Source organism: Pygocentrus nattereri, chromosome 1 (genome assembly GCF_015220715.1).
Source record: "Pygocentrus nattereri isolate fPygNat1 chromosome 1, fPygNat1.pri, whole genome shotgun sequence".
NCBI lineage: Eukaryota > Metazoa > Chordata > Actinopteri > Characiformes > Serrasalmidae > Pygocentrus > Pygocentrus nattereri.
This window is the reverse complement of record NC_051211.1, coordinates 34898786-34920488: the sequence shown is the minus strand read 5'-3', so window position 1 is coordinate 34920488 and position 21703 is coordinate 34898786. Positions and strand designations below refer to the sequence as shown.

General features: G+C 40.0%; 1 protein-coding gene across 2 annotated transcripts in view; it reads right to left on the bottom strand.

The window, feature by feature from the left end:
• Nucleotides 1-7908: 7908 nt before the first annotated feature.
• Nucleotides 7909-21703, bottom strand: part of prkcq (protein kinase C, theta) — a 43720-nt gene continuing 29925 nt past the window's right edge. For both annotated transcript variants that reach the window (XM_017696924.2, XM_017696925.2), the window contains exons 8-18: nt 21464-21593; nt 20565-20674; nt 19821-19956; nt 15907-16070; nt 15643-15816; nt 14256-14347; nt 13970-14032; nt 13698-13836; nt 13120-13308; nt 11285-11413; nt 7909-9768 (exon numbers count right to left, since the gene is read on the bottom strand). In XM_017696924.2, the coding sequence (XP_017552413.1) occupies nt 9610-9768; nt 11285-11413; nt 13120-13308; nt 13698-13836; nt 13970-14032; nt 14256-14347; nt 15643-15816; nt 15907-16070; nt 19821-19956; nt 20565-20674; nt 21464-21593 (1485 nt within the window). In that variant the 3' untranslated portion in view covers nt 7909-9609. The remainder of the gene's footprint in view (nt 9769-11284; nt 11414-13119; nt 13309-13697; nt 13837-13969; nt 14033-14255; nt 14348-15642; nt 15817-15906; nt 16071-19820; nt 19957-20564; nt 20675-21463; nt 21594-21703) is intronic.

Here is a 21703-nt window from a genome sequence, read left to right as displayed (position 1 = left end):
TATATACAAACACTCAGTGAGACAGAGTGTTTGTGATAAGGAATCCTCTGCATGGATCTCTGCCCATGTCATCTAAATGGACCAAAGACTGGATTAAAGTAAAACTTATTAACAGTTGCACACCTTCCCATTAAACCTAATGAGACCCGGTAGCATACTTTGCTCAAAGATGCTATACATAATGTTGAATTTCAAACTGCAAATACTGAAACCTACAATTATGCGGTTAGTTATTTACTTCACCCAATTTTCTCATGTCCAATTCCACCCACTAGCTAGGTCTACCCCTATCATACAATGCTACCAAGCTAGGAGGGTAAAGCCTAATATGTGCTTCCTCCGAGACACATAAAGAGCCACTGGACCTTTTCAAACTGCCATTACCAAGTCATTGGTCATCTCAACATGCTTGGAGGAGAACATTAACTGCCAGTTCTGTTACATGAGCTACAGACGTGCTGAGTGATAGGTACAACTAATGACTGTGTCATTCAAATTTGAGACCGAAAGCTACGTTTGAAATGTTATTAATTTAACATATTTATTTCTTGTGTAAGTGAAAGATTGACTTTTGTTTTTTAAATTCTGTAACTAAAACTGTAGCTACATTAACATGGCATAGCATTTTAAACATTATGTAGTGGCTTTATTATATTATTGTACATTATTGTAGCAGTCCAGGTTGAATGACTCCTACAGTTTCTCATTAGGTTGAACAGGAGTTTTGAAAACATTCTATAAACCTTCCAAGCTTCTGGGCACAACAGAAGAATTCTAAGTTACTCTGATTTCTGTCTTGTTGTTTCCTTCAGTCATTATCAACCCTTTGACCTGCCCAGCACTCTGAGAGAACATCTGTCTCTTCCTGAATTACCACATTTGTTGTGTACATCCACAGTTAGAGGAACTACACAACATAACAATGGAGTTTTCAGGTTTCACTGTCCATGCTCATGAACTACGTCAGAAAGCCTCATCAATGTCCAGCCCTGGCTGACCTCAGGGTGTGTTTTGGCTTTAAGCCCATGATGTTCTTTGCTGCCTTCCTGTGTGTATATATTAAACAGATTAGAAATCCAGGTTTTTTTCTACCTGGCCATACTTTTAACATCCATTACTCAACTGCTAGGCACACAATCACCCTCCCTGTATGTCCTCTGCCATGTCAATTAGATCTTAATCCTGTTATACACACTTACAAAGGCTCAAACTGCACTTCCTGTGTGATACCCAGGTCACGCCTGTTTCTGTGAATCAGTCTTTGATCCTTAATGATAAGCTATAGAACCTCTCAGTGACTTAATACAACACCACAGCATAGCGCCACCATGGTTATATCTGTGTCATAACCTTAACTTCTGTAAAGACACCACTGTTATCCGCAAAGTGCCACTGACATGGCAGCAAAATAACAGCACAACAAATATGACAGACTTCCTTTACAGGTAGTATACGTTTATACACACACACACACACACACACACACACACACACACACACACACACACACACACACACAGAAACACAAAAGCATGCTCACAGTGTGACTGACCACAGGCAAATAATTATGGACTTGCACATGTGTCAGGCAAACTGGTGGAGAGGTGTGTGCTATCAATCAACTGTGGTTGTGTAAATCTGAAGCAAATTAAACCATACCAAAAATACCACTGCAGCAGGTAGAGGGATACAGTATTTGACCTGAACTTGCCAAAGCGAACAAATGCACACACACACACACATACATACACACACACACCAACGCACTCCTCAGTGGAAAGTAACTAGATGAAGATTTCCATTTGCCAGTTAAAGGCAGTCGTGCAGACAGAATTCTGACATCATTCGGACAATCCAGTACACAGTGAAAAAAGTGATGTACTGAATTTCCTTGATTCAAATGTGCTTGAATAAAATAATATATTGAGTTAGATTTTTTGATAAAACTGAAAGAAGTAGCATTACTGAATCAGGAGAAAAAACACTAAAATATGGTGTACATGTGCTGCTGTGAGTCACCCTGCAAAGGGCTCAGATTTGTGGGAATTTTTCAAGTTACATCATACAGTACATACAGGGACACCTACAGGAACTTTTATGACATCCCATCCATAAATCCACAGGCATTCATATGGGGTTGATCCCCCTCTTTGCAGCTATAACAGCTTCCACTCTTTTGGGAAGCTTACTATAAGATTTTTGAATGTGTCTGTGGAAAAAAATTGAACATTCATCCAGAAGAGACAGATCACTTTATTAATCCCAAAGAGAAATTCTTCAAGACATTTAACAAGTTCGACCAAGGTGGGGATCAAACTTGCTCGCTCTTGGTGGAAGATGCATGCGTTACCACTCCACCACTTCTAATGAACGTTTTGTAAGGTCTCCATTCTAGTTTAGCCCAAAGAAGTTAAATGGGGTAGTGGTCAGGGCTCAGTGCGGGTCAGTCACAGCCATGCTGGAACAGGAAAGGGCATTCCCTAAACTGTTGCTACAAAGTTGCTAAAAGGTCTTTGTATGCTGTGGCATTAATATTACCTTTCACTGGAACTAAAGGGCCAAACCCAAACCCTGAAAAATAGACGTTGACCATTATCCTTCCTCCACCAAATTTTACTGTTGGCACTATGCATTCCAGTAGGTAGCACGCTCCCAGGATCTGCCGAACTCAGATGCATTCACCAGACTGCCAGATGGACATGCATAATCCATCACTCTATACAAAAAGTTTCCACTGCTCCAAAGTCTGTTGGCAGCGAACTTTACAGTGGTCTTTGTAGTAATCTTAGGCTTGTGTGCAGCAAATTGGCCATGAAAACTAATTTAATGAGGCTCCTACCTCACAGTTCTTGTGCTGATGTTGCTTCCAGAGGCAATTTAGAACTCATTAGTGAGTGATGCAACAGGATAGGAGAGTTTAATGCACTATGTGCTTTAGCACCTGGTGCGAGTTTGTGTGGTCTACCCCTCTGTGGCTGAGCTGTTGTTGCTCCTACACACTTCCATTTCACAATAATAGCACTTACAATTGACCAAGGCAGATCTAGAAGGGCTGAAGTTTCACAAACTGACTTGTAGCAATAGTGGCATTCAATGAAAGTGCTACATTTAAAGTCATTGAGCTGTTCAGTACAACCCATTCTATTGCCAATATTTGTCTATGGAGACTGCATGTCATGACTACACACACCTGTTAGCAATGGGTGTGGCTGAAACACCTAAACTAACTAAGAGGGTGTCCACAAACTTTTGGCCATACAGTGCATGTGGCAGATAGAGTTTATGTCAAAAAATGTTGCCAAGTCATTGCAACTCATTGTCCATTTTATCCACTCCACTTACTATATAGGTGAACTTTGTAGTTCTACAATTACAGGCTGTAGTCCATCTGTTTCTCTGATACTTTGTTAGCCCGCTTTTTCTTCAATGGTCAGGACCCCCATGGACCCTCACAGAGCAGGTACTATTTGGGTGGTGGATCATTCTCAGCACTGCAATAACACTGACGTGGTGGTGTGTTAGTGTGTGTTGTGCTGTTTTATGATTTAATTAATTAATATGTGATATGTTTGTGTTGGCCTGTGTAAGCTGTTGCTGTTGTGAGTTGCAGTATGAGCCCTGAGGAACGACATTCCAATGTATACAAGTTACTGTATGTTGAAGACTGACTATAAAGACTACTTAGACTTGATACTGGAAAAAAAATAAAATCATAAAACAAGATTAAAAATAATACTTTTGCACAATCCACATCTAGGTTTTGTCTTTTCCCCACTGTTAAATAAATTCTGCAAATAAACAGTAATTGTTCATTAAAATTTGGTTGAATGTGAATAAATGTGTTAACTTCTTTCATTTCAGAACATTAGCAAAACATGTCAATTGACCAGGAGCATTACAAAAATGGTTTAATCAGTTCATCTGACCATGTGGATACTGTAATGCACGTAACCCATAAAAGTAAGTCAGGAAATGAGATATACATAATCAAGTTCTGTAGCAGTTATTAACTATACGCCTTGTTTCTCTATCTGGCGAGTCAGTAGTAATGATAACATCTTTGAGTGGTCATTTACCATCTGAATAGGTTGTTTGTCAGCTAAGAGGTTTACTTAATTGTAGAATTTTGTGATCAAATACTTAACAAAAACATAAACTCAACACTTTGTTTTTCTCCCGTTTTGCAACAGTTTGATAAAAAGCAATCCAACACTGCTCCAGGCAAACAGTGGTCACACCTAATGTGGGAAATGACCCACTGTTTTTTGCAGGGCTTCAATGGAAATTCTTTTAGTAAAACATGTTATGTTTAGATTTTAGTACAGTACACATTGTACTTAGAGCTGATTATATAACAAGAAAACCTGAAGCTTCCTTTTAAAACATGATTTATAGTCAGTCAGTCGTAATGATTACATCTTTGAGTGGTCATTCACCATTTTTGATGCAATTCTATGATACATGATGTGATTATACTGGTCACTTCTCAGCATTAATAACAAATGTATGTTTTTCACACAGAAATGGTCTCTATAAGCAGAGATGGCAGTCTACACAGATACTTGTGTACTACTGTACCATGTACAACTCACCAAACTGCCACCTACAGAAGTTCTCTGATGACTCAGCGATCGTCAGCCGCATCACAAATGAGGACGACAGAGAGTACAGAGAACTGATTCAGGACTTTGTGCACTGGTGTCTGCGGAAACACCTACAGATCAATGCAGGGAAGACCAAAGAACTGGTGGTGGATTTCCGCAGGCGCACACGTCCCCCTCCAGCAGTGAACATCCAGGGAACGGACATTGAAAGAGTGGACTGGGTACCTGGGTGTGCACCTTAACTGTAAACTGGACTGGTCAGACAACACAGCTGCACTTTACAGGAAGGGACAGAGCAGACTCTACCTGCTCAGGAGACTGAGGTCATTTGGAGTGCTGGGGCCACTCCTGAGGACCTTTTTCGACACAGTGGTGGCATCAGCCATCCTCTCTGGAGTGGTCTGCTGGGGCAGCAGCATCTCCACTGCAGACAGGAAGAAACTGGGCAAACTGATCAGGAGGGCTGGCTCGGTCCTAGGGACTCCTCTAGACCCAGTGCTGGCGATGGGAGAAAGGAGGATGCTGAACAAGCTAGCATCCATGCTGGAGAACTACTCCCACCCCATGCATGAGACTCTGGCAGCACTGGGCAGTTCCTTCAGTGACCGGCTCCTTCACCCCAAGTGTGTGAAGGAGCGCTATCGCAGGTCCTTCCTTCCTGCTGCTGTGAGACTGTACAACCAGCACTGCTCCCAGTAGACCACACACACATACAATATACACTTGCATTCAGAATGCCAACATTCTTCATTGTGCAATATGCTAAGTGCAATACAGATTCCTATGCAACTCTTATTTTAATATTATCCTTATTTTCCTGTAAATAGTCCAGAGATTTAGCTTTAATTTTTATTATTTATAGTGTTGATAAGGTTTATACTGTTTCCTGTTTCTATTACTCAGTGCCTTACTCCTGTTACTCTGCTGCTGCTGTAATACTGTGAATTTCCCCGCTGTGGGACTAATAAAGGATTATCTTATCTCTTATCTTATCTTACTGCCCAAAGGGGAAACTGTCCTGAATCCGTCTGGCCAAAAAAAGGGCGCAACAGGTGAGACCATAATCTGTCTGACCGTCTGAAACAGTGGACATCACGAACGCCCGGCCTTTCCCTTTTCAAAGCATTTACAGAAACAGGAAGAATTACATCACATCCAGGACCACAAGGGCAAACAGCGTCTCTTCTGTGTTTCACTCATGCCGGACAGCACCGCTGCCTCCCTCTGATAAAGGCAGTGAGAGAAACTCTTTGGCTCTGACTCGGTTTCCGTCATCCGATGACTCAACAAGTCATGCGTTCGCACCCGTTTACCGTAAGTGAGCTGTGTTCTTAAGCAGATGCCGCCCTCTAGTGGACTGGGAGAGTAATGATAAATTATTCAGCGCTGGAAAGGACTTCAGTGTGCTAACGCGGTGGTCGCCAACCCCGGCCCTGGAGGTCTGCCTTCCTACAGAGTCTAGTTGCAGTAGTAATCTGCCACAACTGCTCTGGCTAATCATTGGCTGGATAAGATGCATTATTTTTAGGTAAGCGAGGAAGCAGCATATTCGATGCAGGACAGGAGATATCCGGGAGGAGGTCTGGTGACCACTGTGCTAATGTGTCTCGGTAACTCACATTGGGCTTATATGTCCGAAAGTTTGTAGACACGTGCTCAGTCAGCGTTTCTTCTGGGTATTCGTAGAGAGTTTATCTTTCCTTTGGTGCAGTAACAGACTACCTTTCTGTGAAGGCTACAGTACACGGTGGAACATTGCTGTGAGGACTTGGCTGCTTTCAGCCACAAGAGCATTAGTGAGGTCGGTGTGATTCGTTATGGATCACAAATGCCACTCCAACAGATCCCAAATGTTCCACTGCTCCCAGCCAAGTGCTGGGGGTTCTGTAGTCCTATAGCCCAGTGGTTTTCAGTCCCAGTCCTGGGGAACCCACTGACCTGCATAGTTTTATGACGTCCATCCTCAACACACCTAAACCAGCTCAACATTATCAAGTTCTTAGTGAGGTGGGTCAGGTGTTTTAAGAGCAGAGTGTACCTGAAACAGTGCAGGGCGGTGGGTCTCCAATACAAGAGTTGAAAACCATTGATCTAGCCCAGTGGTTCTGAATGCTGGTCCTGAAAGCCCACATTTGAATGCTTTCTTTGCCTTAACACAGCCCCATTAACTCAATAATGAACTGTTAATTAGCCAATTAATTGGGTCAATTGTGTTAGGAGCAGGGAAGATACTTCAGGACCAGGGATGGGTAACAGTCTTTTAGCTGACGCTTGGCATTAGGTGCGAAGACCATAGGCTCATGTGCGGCTTCTTCAGAGCATCCCATTTTACTAACCAGTGCTTTTCCACTGAGCTTATACAAGCTGTGTATTGGCTGCTGTAACTAATAAGTGTATTAGAGGAGCTTTTTCTGAAAACAGTTTGTTCACGGTGAACATACAAAACCTTATGCACAGCCATCGTTGGCAATAGTGCCCTCTTTAGGACAATAACAGGCTTACAGCACACACTGTTTACTACATCTGAATAGGTTGCTTGTCAACTAAGAGGTTTACTTAATTGTAGAATTTTGCTTTCAGGTACTGAACAAAAGCATAAACTCAACACTTTGTTTTTCACCCGTTTTGCAACAGTTTGATAAAAAGCAATCCAACACTGCTCCAGGCAAACAGTGGTCACACCTAATGTGGGAAAAGACCCACTGTTTTTTGCAGGGCTTCAGTGGAAATTCTTTTAGTAAAACATATTTAGATTTTAGTACAGTACACATTGTACCACCACACTCATTCTTATCATTCACAAATATAGTTACACATTTATCTTGGACACTAATGTGGACCCTTGCCATCATCTGTTTCTGCATGTGTTTCTAGCTAACTAATGAACAGAACAGAAATTCAAAATTATGAACATATTTAGTCATTTTAGGTTACTTCCTTCATGTGTTCTTTAAACTGTATGCAGAACAGCAGGAAAATAAGTAAATAAGCACATCCGAACCTTAGGCCTGCATAACGGCTCCAAATATAGACATGGGGTCAACAGTAGTGGAAAAAATGCACTTACCTCATTAGCTGTTGCACACACATTAGAGCTGATTATATAACAAGAAAACCTGAAGTTTCCTTTTTAAACGTAATTTATAAATAAAAGTATGTATGCTGGGAATGATATTAATGTGAATAGCAAATAAACAGCCCAATAATAAGCTAATAAAATATGTCTAGCTAGCGACATTTTACTGAATTTTACTATTTGGTTTTTGAGAACAAAGCAGAAATTAACAGATATGGATTATCAAGCTGGGGATATGCCTCTTTATTTCAATATTATAAGATAACTAGTTATTTTCAGGCCACAGGACTGTGTCTGGATCCTCTTGACAATTTTTGTAGCTACCTAGCTAGCACTAAAACTCAGTATTACTTGGAAATGGCTAATACCTGCCATACCACATTTTTTCCACACTTCTGTCACTAAGTTTTCTTTAAATGTTTCTTATAAATACAATTTACTCACTTACTTCACCTCTACTGACCACTGACAATGTGCATCCAGACCTTTCAGCAAAAATTGACCACAGATTCTCCAAGCTGGCTAACACCAATTAACATTAACAATGCAATGTGTTGGGAGTTGCAGTGTCCTATTCGTCTTCCCCAGTTTTCAGATAATTTAAAAACAATTTTTGGTGTATTTTGTGAAATGTGCACAGCAAATATGATCTACTGTTTCTGAAGAAAAAAAATTGACTGACAATTTGAAAAATGTAAGCGATTACTGACTGGTCAAACTGACCAGTGTACAGTGCTGTTATTAAATTTAGCTACAGACTGCCTGTAAAAACACTCCATATCAAAACTTAATTGATGTGGTGTACCTTAGTATGCAAAAAGGACAGTTATTTTGGACTTGCTTTAGACTGATATGACCAGCTTCCTTTTACATATTTGATGAACTTCAATACAGTTATGGTCAATCTAAGACATATAAAATACATGTTTTTCTGTGTTGTAGCATGAAATTCTGAGATTTATTTATGCCTCCTACAGAATTTAAGTTATGTGGTGCGCTACTGTGCGTGAACGACCAAAAATCACGATCAAAATAAGCAATGCACCTTTACATTTTTGCTACTTCATATGTTGGCAAAGGACACTGCGGTATTCATATGCCATACAAAATTTCATCAGTATAAGACTTCATCAACTCAAATTACAATGGTACAAGAAACAATTGTAAAACAACACTTAAAATATCAACTATTCACATGGAGACACACAGCCTGTGATTAATCTACCAATAAGCGCAAATAATAGAACCTCACACACTCATACACACATTCCAGAAACAGCTAGTGACTGAATTCTCTCAGCTAGGACTTTATGTATGAACGTGCAACCGGGCACAGCTTCTCAAATCCTATTTGGAAACATATTCACTCTATTGCATTAAATACATGCCAGTTCTACATCATCTCACTGAAACTGAAGTACATGTCACACAAATACCAGTCCACACAATAGTGATTTATAACATAACTATACAAATACAGTCTTATTTCATTTGGTAAGCAGGACGAGTTGCTGGTGCAAATATGGGGAATGATTTGTGGCAGTAAAAAGGAACTTTTCCTACAGCAGTGAGGTTCCAGTGATGTGACCTGATTGTCCCCAAGTGAGGAGAGGAGGCAGACCAGGACGTCCATTGACTTTTAATTAGGACGTATTGTAGTCCATGAAGATGGCTCAATTGTAGCACTTTTAATGATTACTTTTATGATATGAGAACTTTATGAATGCATTACATTTACCTGATTCAAATGTGTACATCATTTTCACACTAATAACATATATTAAAGATATAACATATATACTGCCAAACTCAACAGCTGTGCTGATGTAATATGAGAATGATGTGCAGATTTGAATTAAGTAAATTTGATGCATACTAAAAGTGTGAGCAGACTAGCACTGAAGGATCCTCAGTATGTGTGTGTAGATCTCAGGCATTCTTAATGCGAGCCATGCCCGGGTTGATGAAGGAAAAGTTCTTGAACATGGTCTGGTCCACACTGTTGATAAGGGTGCGATCTGCACTGGACAGTCGAGGCTTTTCATTAATGAACTCCTTATCGAAGTTGCTGCAGTCACTCGCCGATTTCTGCAAACAAAGACCAAATTTAGTTGTAATAAAATCAGACACTCACCATATGCACATCTAATATGCTTTGTTGTTTGTTAATCGTTCTCTAAATACGGCATATACAGTTCTGTGCGAAATCTAAGCACACAGTTTAAAACCATTAATCTCGACAGTAAATGTTTTTGCTTGTAAAAACATAGTATAACATTAGAATTAATGCAAATAAACATTAAAGCAGTAAATAGTACCAAAAATGTTTTCAAAAAGGTATTTGATGTCTTTTGAGCAAGCAAGAATATGTTTAGTTCCAGATTTTCACCATTGCATAGATTTATTCAAATTGGCCAGCACACTGGATTGATAATGAAGTATTGACTAAGCCAAACCTTGTTCCCTTAAATGAAAACCATCACATTACTAAAATATTTTCTGTATTAATGCCATTTGGTGCTAGTGTTTTTCTAGGCAATTAATAGCTTTTTACACATAAAATTCGTGGGCACCTAAAACTTTAGTACTGTTGTATGCAATGTGTGTTAAACAAACACAAAGGATATATATATTTAACTATTTTTATTAGCAGTAAGTGTATTTTTGCCATACAGCATTACAATAAATACAAATAAATACACATTAAATAGAAACAGGAATTTGTTTATTTTTTTTCTTTTAAGTAATTACGATCTTTTGAGTTGGTTAAAAGAAGAGTTCCATCACCAGCAAACCTGATTTAAAATAATCATGTACTAAATATAATCAAACCAGGTACAAGTAGAATTAATTCTGGGCTGCCACAAAAAGAGGTTCAAAAATCGTCAAACAAACACACCAACATACATAGCGTAACGGGGAGTGAGGTGGCTGACGCATATGCGGAGATAAGCAACTTTTATTGTGGGCAAATCCAGGGTCATAGTCAAGACGGTCCAGTTTCACATAGCCAAAACCGACTGAACGGGGGTGGGGGGTGCAGACATGACAGACAAACCAGAATCACACAAACAGTCAACACGATCAAACATCCAAACAGTTCAGACATCAAACAAAGATTCAAACAACAGTACAAAGACCAGCGACCAGACAGGGGAAAACACAGGCTTTAAATACACCAGGAACAGGCAGGAACACAGGTGGAAACAATCAGGGGTGGAGTCATGAAAAGAGGGGGGGCTGGACTAAAAAACCAAAACAAAGAACATGAGGGCTAAACCAAAACACAACACGAACACATGGACAGGACTGGGAGGGGCCAATTGTGACACATAGAATCACGACTTATTGCATTAATGTTATTTGTATTTATTGTAACATTAGTGTTTTGCTAAGCTAATAAATGCTTACTGCCCAGACACAAAGCTTTTTAAATAGTGTCTTTTTCAGGTGTCTAAAGTTTTAAAAACCTCTACAAAAACAGATAGACTGCATGATGTTTTTGTTGCTGGATTGTGCAATGTTCATGTGGTGCATACAAGCACACGTTGGTATCTGCACTTTCTCTCATACACTCTTGCTATTAAACTACATGTGGACTTACCACAGTAGGCCTGAAAGGGGGTTCCACCTGCCGCTTTTCCAGTGCATTCCAGTCTGTGTCCCTGAAGAAAGGATGCTGCCGAATGTTGCCCTTCACACCCAGCCTTCGCTCTGGCTCACGTACAAACAGCTGCAACCGATCACATCACATAACTCGGTCAGAGTTAGGTCACCACATCCACCACTCACAGCAGAGAGGAGAGTTAAGAAAGATGAAAGAAGCTAGCTTTTTAAGTTTACAGTTGCCTTTGAATAAAAAGAAAAATGAATAGAATTTGTTTGGCATATTAGCGAGATCAGATGAGAAATCATTCAGTGAAAAAACAAAGTTATCTTTAAAAATGGACCAAAGTAAGTTGCATTATTAAAAACAGCAGTAGCAGCAGTCATGAGGCTGAATTGTGTTTACAGATAGCAGTGTATCACACAGTGTCAGAAACCACATAATCAAATCTATCTGAAATGACTTAATTTGACACAGTTTGTTCGTGGGTGGACATGGCCAGGTCTTACCGAGGTAACTCGGGTTTTTTGCCTTCTGTTTTTTAGTGTACATTCACCCTCAAATATACCTTGAATACCTTGACCTTTAACCTTTTATAAGTTAGTTTTACAATCAACCGATAGATTTTTACTCTAGTGCACTTGCTGCATTGAAAATAAAAGCTTGAATGTTGTTTTTTTATTCTTAAACGCTTATTGTTACTACCTTAATTTACAGGTCTCCAACCTTAAAGTACAAAAACACTTAAATTCGGCATGTTGTCAACAACAGTAATTTTGACTGATTTGTTTGTTTACAAATAAATCTAGGTCTCATTCTCGTCTAGGCATTTTCATTACAGACTATATATGTGTTAATGCTTTGATTAAACACTAGCATTTATATTTTTAAATGCAGATGGTAGCATTTCTATGGCAAGCAAAAAAAAATAAAAAATTCTATGGGGAGCAGAAATGGAACAATCAAGAAAAGGGAACTAAATCTGGCTCTATTTATTTGATGCTGCCCATTCAAACGTCTCTTAAATGTCAATGGCCCTTTCATTGAAACTACCATTAACGAGCAACATAACACGCAGGAATTCGAACAAGCTTTTCAGCAAGGCTACAAAAAACATGAAATGCTGGTCAAAACAACACTATGGCAACCAAAATTCTAAACTTCACCAGTGTCCAGTTACTTTTACCCTAGATTAATTTATATTTAGATACATAGGTAACTTGCAATGAATGCCTGGTCATTCATTCATTACCTTTCACTTGAGTCATCTTGGCTAATTTTCAACAATAAGGAAATCATATCACTTTTGACTGGATATTAAAACAAGGTTTAAGGAAATTAGAAAGTGAGCCGCCACTTTTCGTATCAACTGCAGAGTTTCTTTGCAGCCTTCATGTTACAAACATATGGCATGCTGACAGTCGTTACCATGGAGGCCAAGTAGGCAGACACTGTGTGGCTTTCCTTTGGCTGAATGGGCTGTAGATGTTTAATAGACACTTATTTCATGTGTACACTTTACAACAGAGTAACTACTATATGTGGTTTCCCTGAAATTAGTTATCTAAACTTTCAAAATTCAGCCTGGAACGCTGTTCTGTCTAAACTTCTATTCCCAGAACAGGATTCCTGTACATTCCAGCTCATTTTTGCTCCTGAGCTTGCACAGTGCTGATTTGTGGGGTATAAGCTTTCATTACTTGAGCTTTGTAGCTCAAATGCAAAACAAAAGAAGCAGACTTTGGACACCAAACATTTCTTGATTGGTTGATTTTGTTTGTGCCAAGAAGAAATATTTTTTGCCAAAGTTTCCTTTAATTAATCTTTCATACCTTAATGAGAATATCCCGTGCGTCTCTAGTCAGCCAGCGTGGGTAACACGGATCATCTGTCCGGATGGACTGGAACAGTTCCTCCTCATCATGCCCATGGAACGGTGACTGACCAATCAGCATTTCATACAGAAGGACCCCAAAAGACCACCAGTCCACAGAGGTGCCATATTTCTGCCCAAGTAAAATCTGCAGAAGAATAGTAGAATTTAAAGAGAAATGTAATGCTGTATAATCCTGCGTCTACATAGGGTGTGTCTGCTCAAGCAAGTTTACTGCTTATTAGATATGACATTTAATCAAACACAAAGGACAAACATACATAAATGACACTCTTTTCTTCATTTATAAAAGAAATAAAAACACACACTTTTTGATAAAATGCATTAAATGACAGCTATTCTTTTTTAACTTCTTGTCATGCATGGAAATGTAGCATCTTGGAACAAAACACTTCAGAAAGATTTAATATGAATTTATTATGTTTATTACATAGATTGTGTGTGAGCATAGAAACAGTCAAGAACTAAATAATAGTACTAGCAGATAAAAAGCAAAGTGTGTTGTGAGTGTGTTACCTCAGGGGCGATGTAATCGGGCGTTCCGCAGAAGGTGGAGGTCCGAGCTTCCCCCTGCATGTTCTCCTTACACATGCCAAAATCAGCGATTTTAATGTGACCGTCGATATCCAGTAGGATATTATCTAACTTCAGATCCCTGTGCAGAAAGAAATACATACATACATACATTCTTCAGTTTACTTTCTGACAGTAATTTTGTTGATATAGTATATATTTTATGCATGTATGAATGATGTACATATTTTAATGTGGCTTTTGCCTGTAGTTACCTATACACAATGCCTTTTGAATGCAGAAACTGAAGCCCACAGATTATCTCAGCAGCATAAAACCTACCAGAGAGAGAGAGAGAATGAGGTGCAGATTTAGACATGCTTCCTTGTGTGATGTTTATCTATATTTAACTATTTTTAGGGCTGTAATGTAAGTATGTAAGTTCTGTTTATGAAGCCAATTTAAAACAATAATAGTTGACTATGTTGATGTGTACAGTGACAAAAAATGGACATAAATGGACATGAACTGTGTACAAGTGTATGGGAGTGTGTCTCTTACGTGGAGCGTGGCAGATCAAATCTGTGGCAGGCCTGGATGTGGAACATTAAATCTCCTCCATTCAGATACTCCATCACAAAAAACAGATTCTCCTACACACACACACACACACACACACACACACACACACACACACACACACACACACACACACACACACACACACACAAACAATATTTCTTACTTAAAATGCAAAATGCTGTTAAAATTAAAAAGTAAAATTTTATATACTGAAGGAAACCTGGGACCTGTCAAATCAAAACATGTTAAGTTCTGTTAAACAGAACTTGTCTGGCAATGTGAAGCTAGAAGGTCTCAAAAAGCAGCACATGATGCCACGTTTTAAAGAACTTCAAATACAGATGCAAAAGAAAGTTATTCAAATCTAGCAGCCTGATGAGGGTTCCAAAGCCATTGCTAAAACTCTGGGACTCCAGCAAACCACAGTGAGCCATTATTCACAAAGCCAGGAGCAGTGATAAACCTTCCTAGGAGTGGCTGGCCTATCAACCTCTCACCAAGAGCACACTGACGACTTATCTGGGATATCACAAAAGAACCGCAGGCCTCATTTGCCTCAGTTACAAGATTCCACAATAAGGAAGACTCTGGGGAAAAACAGCATCCATGTGAGAGTTGCATGGCACAAACCACTGCTGGTTTTATCTCACATTTGCCTCTAGATGACTCCTAGGATTTTGGGATAATATTATGTGGACTGATGAGTCAAAGGTTACATCTGGCATAAAGCTAACACTGCATTCCACCATAAGAACATCATACCAACAGCCAAACATGGTGGTGGTAGTTTGATGGTCTGGGACTGCTTTGCTTCTGCAAAACCTGGATGACTTGTCATAACTAATCAAATCCACCCATCATTTTATGACCTAAGGCTCAAGCGCAGTGGGTTTATTCAGCGGGACAATACAAAGCACATGAGCAAGTCTCCCTCTGAATGGCTCAAAGGAAACAAAATTAAGGTTTATGAGTGGCCAAGTCAAAGTCCTCACTTGAGTCCCATTAAGATGCTGTAACAAGACCTTAAATGTACAGTTCTTGCTCAAAAACTCTCCAATGTATCTAAATTAAAGCAATTCTGCTATTGCCAAGGGTGGAACGACCAGTTATGAGGTTCAGGGGAGCAATTACTTTTTCACATAGATAATATAGGTTTTGAATAAATATTTGTAAATAAAATTATGTTCAATCTGACCTGAAACTTTTAAATATGAAAAATGAGCAAAAATAGAAGAATGGAAATTTTTAGACCTGTTCTTACTTTACATTTACACGTAAATGAGCCATGTCCTTTTTATAACATGTGTGTGTGTGTGTGTGTGTGTGTGTGTGTGTGTCTGTGTGTGTGTGCGCGCACGCGTTTCACCTTGGTCTGGAAAGTGCAGTAGAGGTGTGTGAGGAATGGATGCTCCCAAGCAAGAGATAAAACTCTCCTCTCCACCATTGTACACTCCACATCATCATCCATCAGAACCACATCCTTCTTCAGAGCTTTCACTGCAAAGAACTGCCCAGTGGCATTCAGCTCTGCTAGAAACACCTACACACATACACAAGAATTTCAGTGTAGATGCTCTACCACACTATGTTAACATTAACAATACATACATATATACACACACACACACACCTTGCCAAAGCTGCCTTTTCCCAACATCTTGTGCAGTGTGAAGTCATCAAGTGTGAATTTGTGGTGGTGTTCTTTGCGTGGGATAGCGTACAGTGGCTCTGGCTCTACAGTGGGGCTCGGCCGGTCCCCCTGAAGTGGGGCGTCCCACGCTATGCCCTGATGCTCTGAGAGAGGAGGAAAAGCAGAGCAATGTCAGATCACACAGAGCAGCTTGCAAATTATAGGCTGCTCAGACAATTATAAGCCAGTGTCACAACCCTCCCCACAACAAGAATTAAAGGAAGTAGAGACAAGAAGTTGGGGTTGTGTTCTTATTTCTTATCCCGAAACACTTTACATTGCATGCAAAGAAACACACAGAACAGCAGCATACATAAACATACATTCAAATGTAAATGTTTGTACACACCTGGTTTTGTTCATTTAAAATAAGTTAACACATCCTGTACAGAGGACAGTTTCATGGAAATTGTAGTGCAGAATTTCTGTTTGTTTACTGACTTCAACATACTGGAAAGAAAATGTGCCAAAACTGTGCTATATGCAATTTTATATATATATATATATATATATATATATATATATATATATATATATATATATATATATATATATATATCAGTGTACTCTTCTTCTGCACCATGTCAAATTATGTACATATTGAAGCTCAACCCATCTGTAGCTTCACATCATATATCAGCCACTCTCAGATCACTCTGTCCAAGGATCACTGTGTATACATACTGGTCACTTTATCAGAATCCCCTTCCATTAACCTCCACCTGGACTTTGTTAATGCCCACTTATTGATGCAGTTTTTGTTGGCCATCCTCAACCTTCAGTAGCGATTTTCATTCCATTCAATATATATATATATATATATATATATATATACTGCTCAAAAAAAAATAAAGGGAACACTTAAACAACACAATATAACTCTAAGTAAATCAAACTTCTGTGAAATCAAACTGTCCACTTAGGAAGCAACACTGATTGACAATCAATTTCACAGCTGATGTGCAAATGGAATAGACAACAGGTGGAAATTATTGGCAATTAGCAAGACACACTCAATAATGGAGTGGTTCTGCAGGTGGGGACCACAGACCACTTCTCAACACTTTTGAATGTTGGTGATGCTTTCACACTCGTGGTAGCATGAGACGGACTCTACAACCCACACAAGTGGCTCAGGTAGAGCAGCTCATCCAGGATGGCACATCAATGTGAGCTGTGGCAAGAAGGTTTGCTGTGTCTGTCAGCGTAGTGTCCAGAGGCTGGAGGCACTACCAGGAGACAGGCCAGTACACCAGGAGACGTGGAGGAGGCCGTAGGAGGGCAACAACCCAGCAGCAGGACCACTACCTCCGCCTTTGTGCAAGGAGGAACAGGAGGAGCACTGCCAGAGACCTGCAAAATGACCTCCAGCAGGCCACAAATGTGCATGTGTCTGCACAAACGGTTAGAAACCGACTCCATTAGGATGGTATGAGGGCCCGATGTCCACAGATGGGGGTTGTGCTCACAGCCCAACACCGTGCAGGACGCTTGGCATTTGCCAGAGAACACCAGGATTGGCAATTTCACCACTGGTGTCCTGTGCTCTTCACAGATGAAAGCAGGTTCACACTGAGCACATGTGACAGACGTGACCGAGTCTGGAGATGCCGTGGAGAGGGATCTGCTGCCTGCAACATCCTTCAGCATAACCGGTTTGGCAGTGGGTCAGTAATGGTGTGGGGTGGCATTTCTTTGGAGGGCCGCACAGCCCTCCATGTCCTCGCCAGAGGTAGCCTGACTGCCATTAGGTACTGAGATGAGATCCTCAGACACCTTGTGAGACCATATGCTGGTGCAGTTGGCCCTGGGTTCCTCCTAATGCAGGACAATGCTAGACCTCATGTGGCTGGAGTGTGTCAGCATTTCCTGCCAGATGAAGGCATTGAAGATATGGACTGGCCCGCCTGTTCCCCAGACCTGAATCCGATTGAGCACATCTGGGACATCATGTCTCGCTCGATCCACCAACGCCACGTTGCACCACAGACTGTCCAGGAGTTGGCGGATGCTTTAGTCCAGGTCTGGGAGGAGATCCCTCAGGAGACCATCCGCCACCTCATCAGGAGCATGCCCAGGTGTTGTAGGGAGGTCATACAGGCACGTGAAGGCCACACACAATACTGAGCCTCATTTTGACTTGTTTTAAGGACATTACATCAAAGTTGGATCAGCCTGTAGTGTGTTTTTCCACTTTAATTTTGTGTGTGACTCCAAATCCAGGCCTCCACTGGTTAATAAATTTGATTTCCATTGTGTGATTTTGTTGTCAGCTTTTTACAATTTTCTGTAAAATGTAATTTAAACAGAATGCAATTTCTGGTGAGGCATAAATTAGGACACCCCTACATATTGTCCCACTTAAAATAGTTAAGATCACACACAGGTGTATCACATCAGGTGCACATGATCAGAACATTGTTACCCAGCATTTTGAATGAGGCTTGCTCTATTTAAACCTCAGAAAATTTGTTTGGTGTGTCCCTGACTGTTGAAATGAAAGTGAGCACCATGGTGAGATCCAAAGAGCTGTCTGAGGCCCTCAGAAAGAGTCTGGTAAGGGATTTAAAAAGATCCCAAAAGAATTTGACATCAGCCATTCCACCATCTGTAAAATTGTTTACAAGTGGAGGACATACAAAACAACTGCGACCATGCCCAGGTCTGGCTGTCCAAGCAAGTTCACCCCCAGAGCAGACTGTAAAATGCATGAAAAGAGTCATGAAAAATCCTAAAATTTCATCACAGGACCTACAGCAGGCTCTTGCTACAGTTGATGTGAAAGTGCATGACTCAACTATCAGAAAGAGACTCCACAAGTTTAATTTTCATGGGAAGTGTGCAAGGAGGAGACCTTTGCTCTCTAAGAAAAACTTTAAGGCTGGACTCAAGTTTGCCAGAAAGAACGCAGACAAAGACCATGACATCTGGAATAATGTTCTTTGGACAGATGAGTCTAAAATTGAATTATTTGGACACCTGAACAGAAGACATGTTTGGCGTAAGTCAAATACAGTATTCCAAGAAAAGAATCTCATACCAACTGTGAAGCATGGAGGTGGAAGTGTCATGGTTTGGGGATGCTTTGCTACAGCAGGATCTGGCCAGCTTACCGTCATAGAATCCACCATGAATTCTACTGTGTATCACAGGGTGCTTGAGAAACATGTGAAAACATCTGTAAAAAAATTAAAGCTGAAGCGGAACTGGACCCTGCAACATTACAATGACCCAAAACATACCAGTAAATCCACCAAGGACTGGCTGAAAACTAAGTGGAGAGTCCTGGAATGGCCAAGTCAAAGTCCAGATCTTAATCACATTGAGATGCTGTGGAGTGACTTAAAACGGGCTGTACATGCAAGAAACCCCTCAAACATCTCACAGCTGAAAGAATTCTGCGTTGAGGAGTGGGGCAAACTTTCTTCAGATCAATGTCAGAGACTGGAAGATGGCTACAAGAAGCGTCTCACTGAAGTTATTTCAGCCAAAGGGGGCAACACTAGTTATTAGAGGGTAGGGTGTCCTAACTTTTTTTTCTCCATTATAATATGTATTTTTGTTCATATCTTTTGTTTCATGAGTGAAACAATGTTAATTTTTGTTGTTTAATTTAATTTTTGTTAGTTTAATCAATTAAATCACTTTCTTTTCCAGAAATAAACAAAAACAAGATTGGACATTGATATGTAAACATTTCTTAATAAAGAGCTGACTATTTAATGGGGTGTCCTATTTTTTTCACATGACTGTAGTTACAGGGGAAAAATTTATTTGATAATATTAAATTCTTTTTTTTTCCTTATTAATGTAAAATTGTCTGGTGTGCATACATGTGTGTATGTGAGTATTACCTTTGCGTGGCAGTGGTGGAGCAGGAGTTAGCGGATGAACCGGTAAACAGCCTGAGGTTTCTTTGACCACTCCCCCTTGACCAACAACTACTGGCCCATCACGCCCAGACACCTCACTATCTTTATAGCTGCGTGCCTGAGACAGACCGAGATAAAAGAATTTTCATTTTCAGATTTTTATCTGAACATTACCAGCAGCACAAAGCAAACACACAGCCTGTTCTTGAAGATGCAGGAAAGCATGTGTACATGTGTGTGTGTGCGTGCTTAATTCACACATTATATTATGTTGTACTACAAACTTTTCCCAAGTTTTTTGAGACCGTGCGCAAACCCCCGAAAAAATTTATTTATATGATATGTCGTATGCAGCATAAAGGTGAAAAGTCAATGCATTTGTCCAGGGCTTTTAATGCCTGTTGTTAACTGGCTTATACAATAAAGTAAATAAAGTACCAGACGCAAATACGTTTTTTTTTTGCAAGAGAACCTCTATTTTGAATGACCTTCATAACATTTTTCACATTTGTTTTTAATTAAACAGTCCATTTTGGAAAGGTTGGCCTGTTGCCATGTAACACAATTTATTATTATTATTAAATGAAATAAAACCAACATTAGAGTGTGAAAAATGAGCAGAGATTATAAAAAGCCATTTACACATTTTTTTTTCATCTCAGACCTCACCTGTGATGCCCCCAACCCCCCATCCCTCACCACAATAATAAAGATGTAATGTTTGACCTGCTGTGTGCTCTCAATCATAGCCAGTGCCTCGGCCATCAGCTTCTGGTTGACCCCACAGAGGTTGGCCACTTTCTTCTGACACTTGTGATGAACATTCATTCCACACTCTGCAAAAAGAACACACATACACACAATATATTTGCGGTTTCGATGAGTCTCATCAGTGCCAGCTCTACCTGATGAGCATTGGACCTAATTCTACCTAATTGCATGGAACATGATGAGGAGACACTAAAGAAGGAAAACGAAATTATACTACATAAATATGTAGAAAGTAAAGCATTTATAACAGTAAAAGGCAATGCTGCCATTGCCACCAGGATTAGATCAAACTAAGCTTAAAGTTAGCTGGGTAAGCAATAAATACTGTATTGTGAGGCAGACCCCTGGATCCTGAATGCTGAGAAGGGTATACTGTAATTTACAATGTAACTTATTAGAACTTCATAGGAGCATCCAGTGATAGTCAATACACAAATTAGGCAGTCAAAAATTTACTTAATTTAGACAACTTGTAGTAGCCACTGTCATGTTTTTATCCTTTAATTTTACAGGACATCAGCTAGCAATATAGGAGGCCTGCTTAGACCCCCCCAAAAGAAAAGCCGGCCCTGTTTCTCACAAACACAGGGTTATTGTTTGTCAACAAAGTCAACCAAAAAGGATTTTAGATTAGATTGATATGGATTAATGCCATGATTTACAGTGCATCAACCTATATTCCCTGTATTTTCCTTTTCAAACTGTAGAGCCAATAAAGAATAAAAAGTGAAATAAATTAATTTGTTGCATTTTTATGTGGTATCCCTAATTTCACTAAATGTCAAAAATGAGCATTTAATTAACAACGTATTTTATGAGTCATTACTATTTCAACACATTTTGTGATTGCTCACCTTCACATTTGAGGCCCTGTCGTGCCAGACCCCAGAGCAGCGTGCCACAGTGCTCGCAGAACGTTGGGCTTTTATAGTTATAGACCTTAAATCTGTGAGGCATGTCGATCTTAAAGCGCTCTTTATGGATCTAAAACGCGTGCGCACACACACACACACACACACACACACACACACACACACACACACACACACACACACACACACACACACACTGTGAATGAACTGCAAACATTAAAA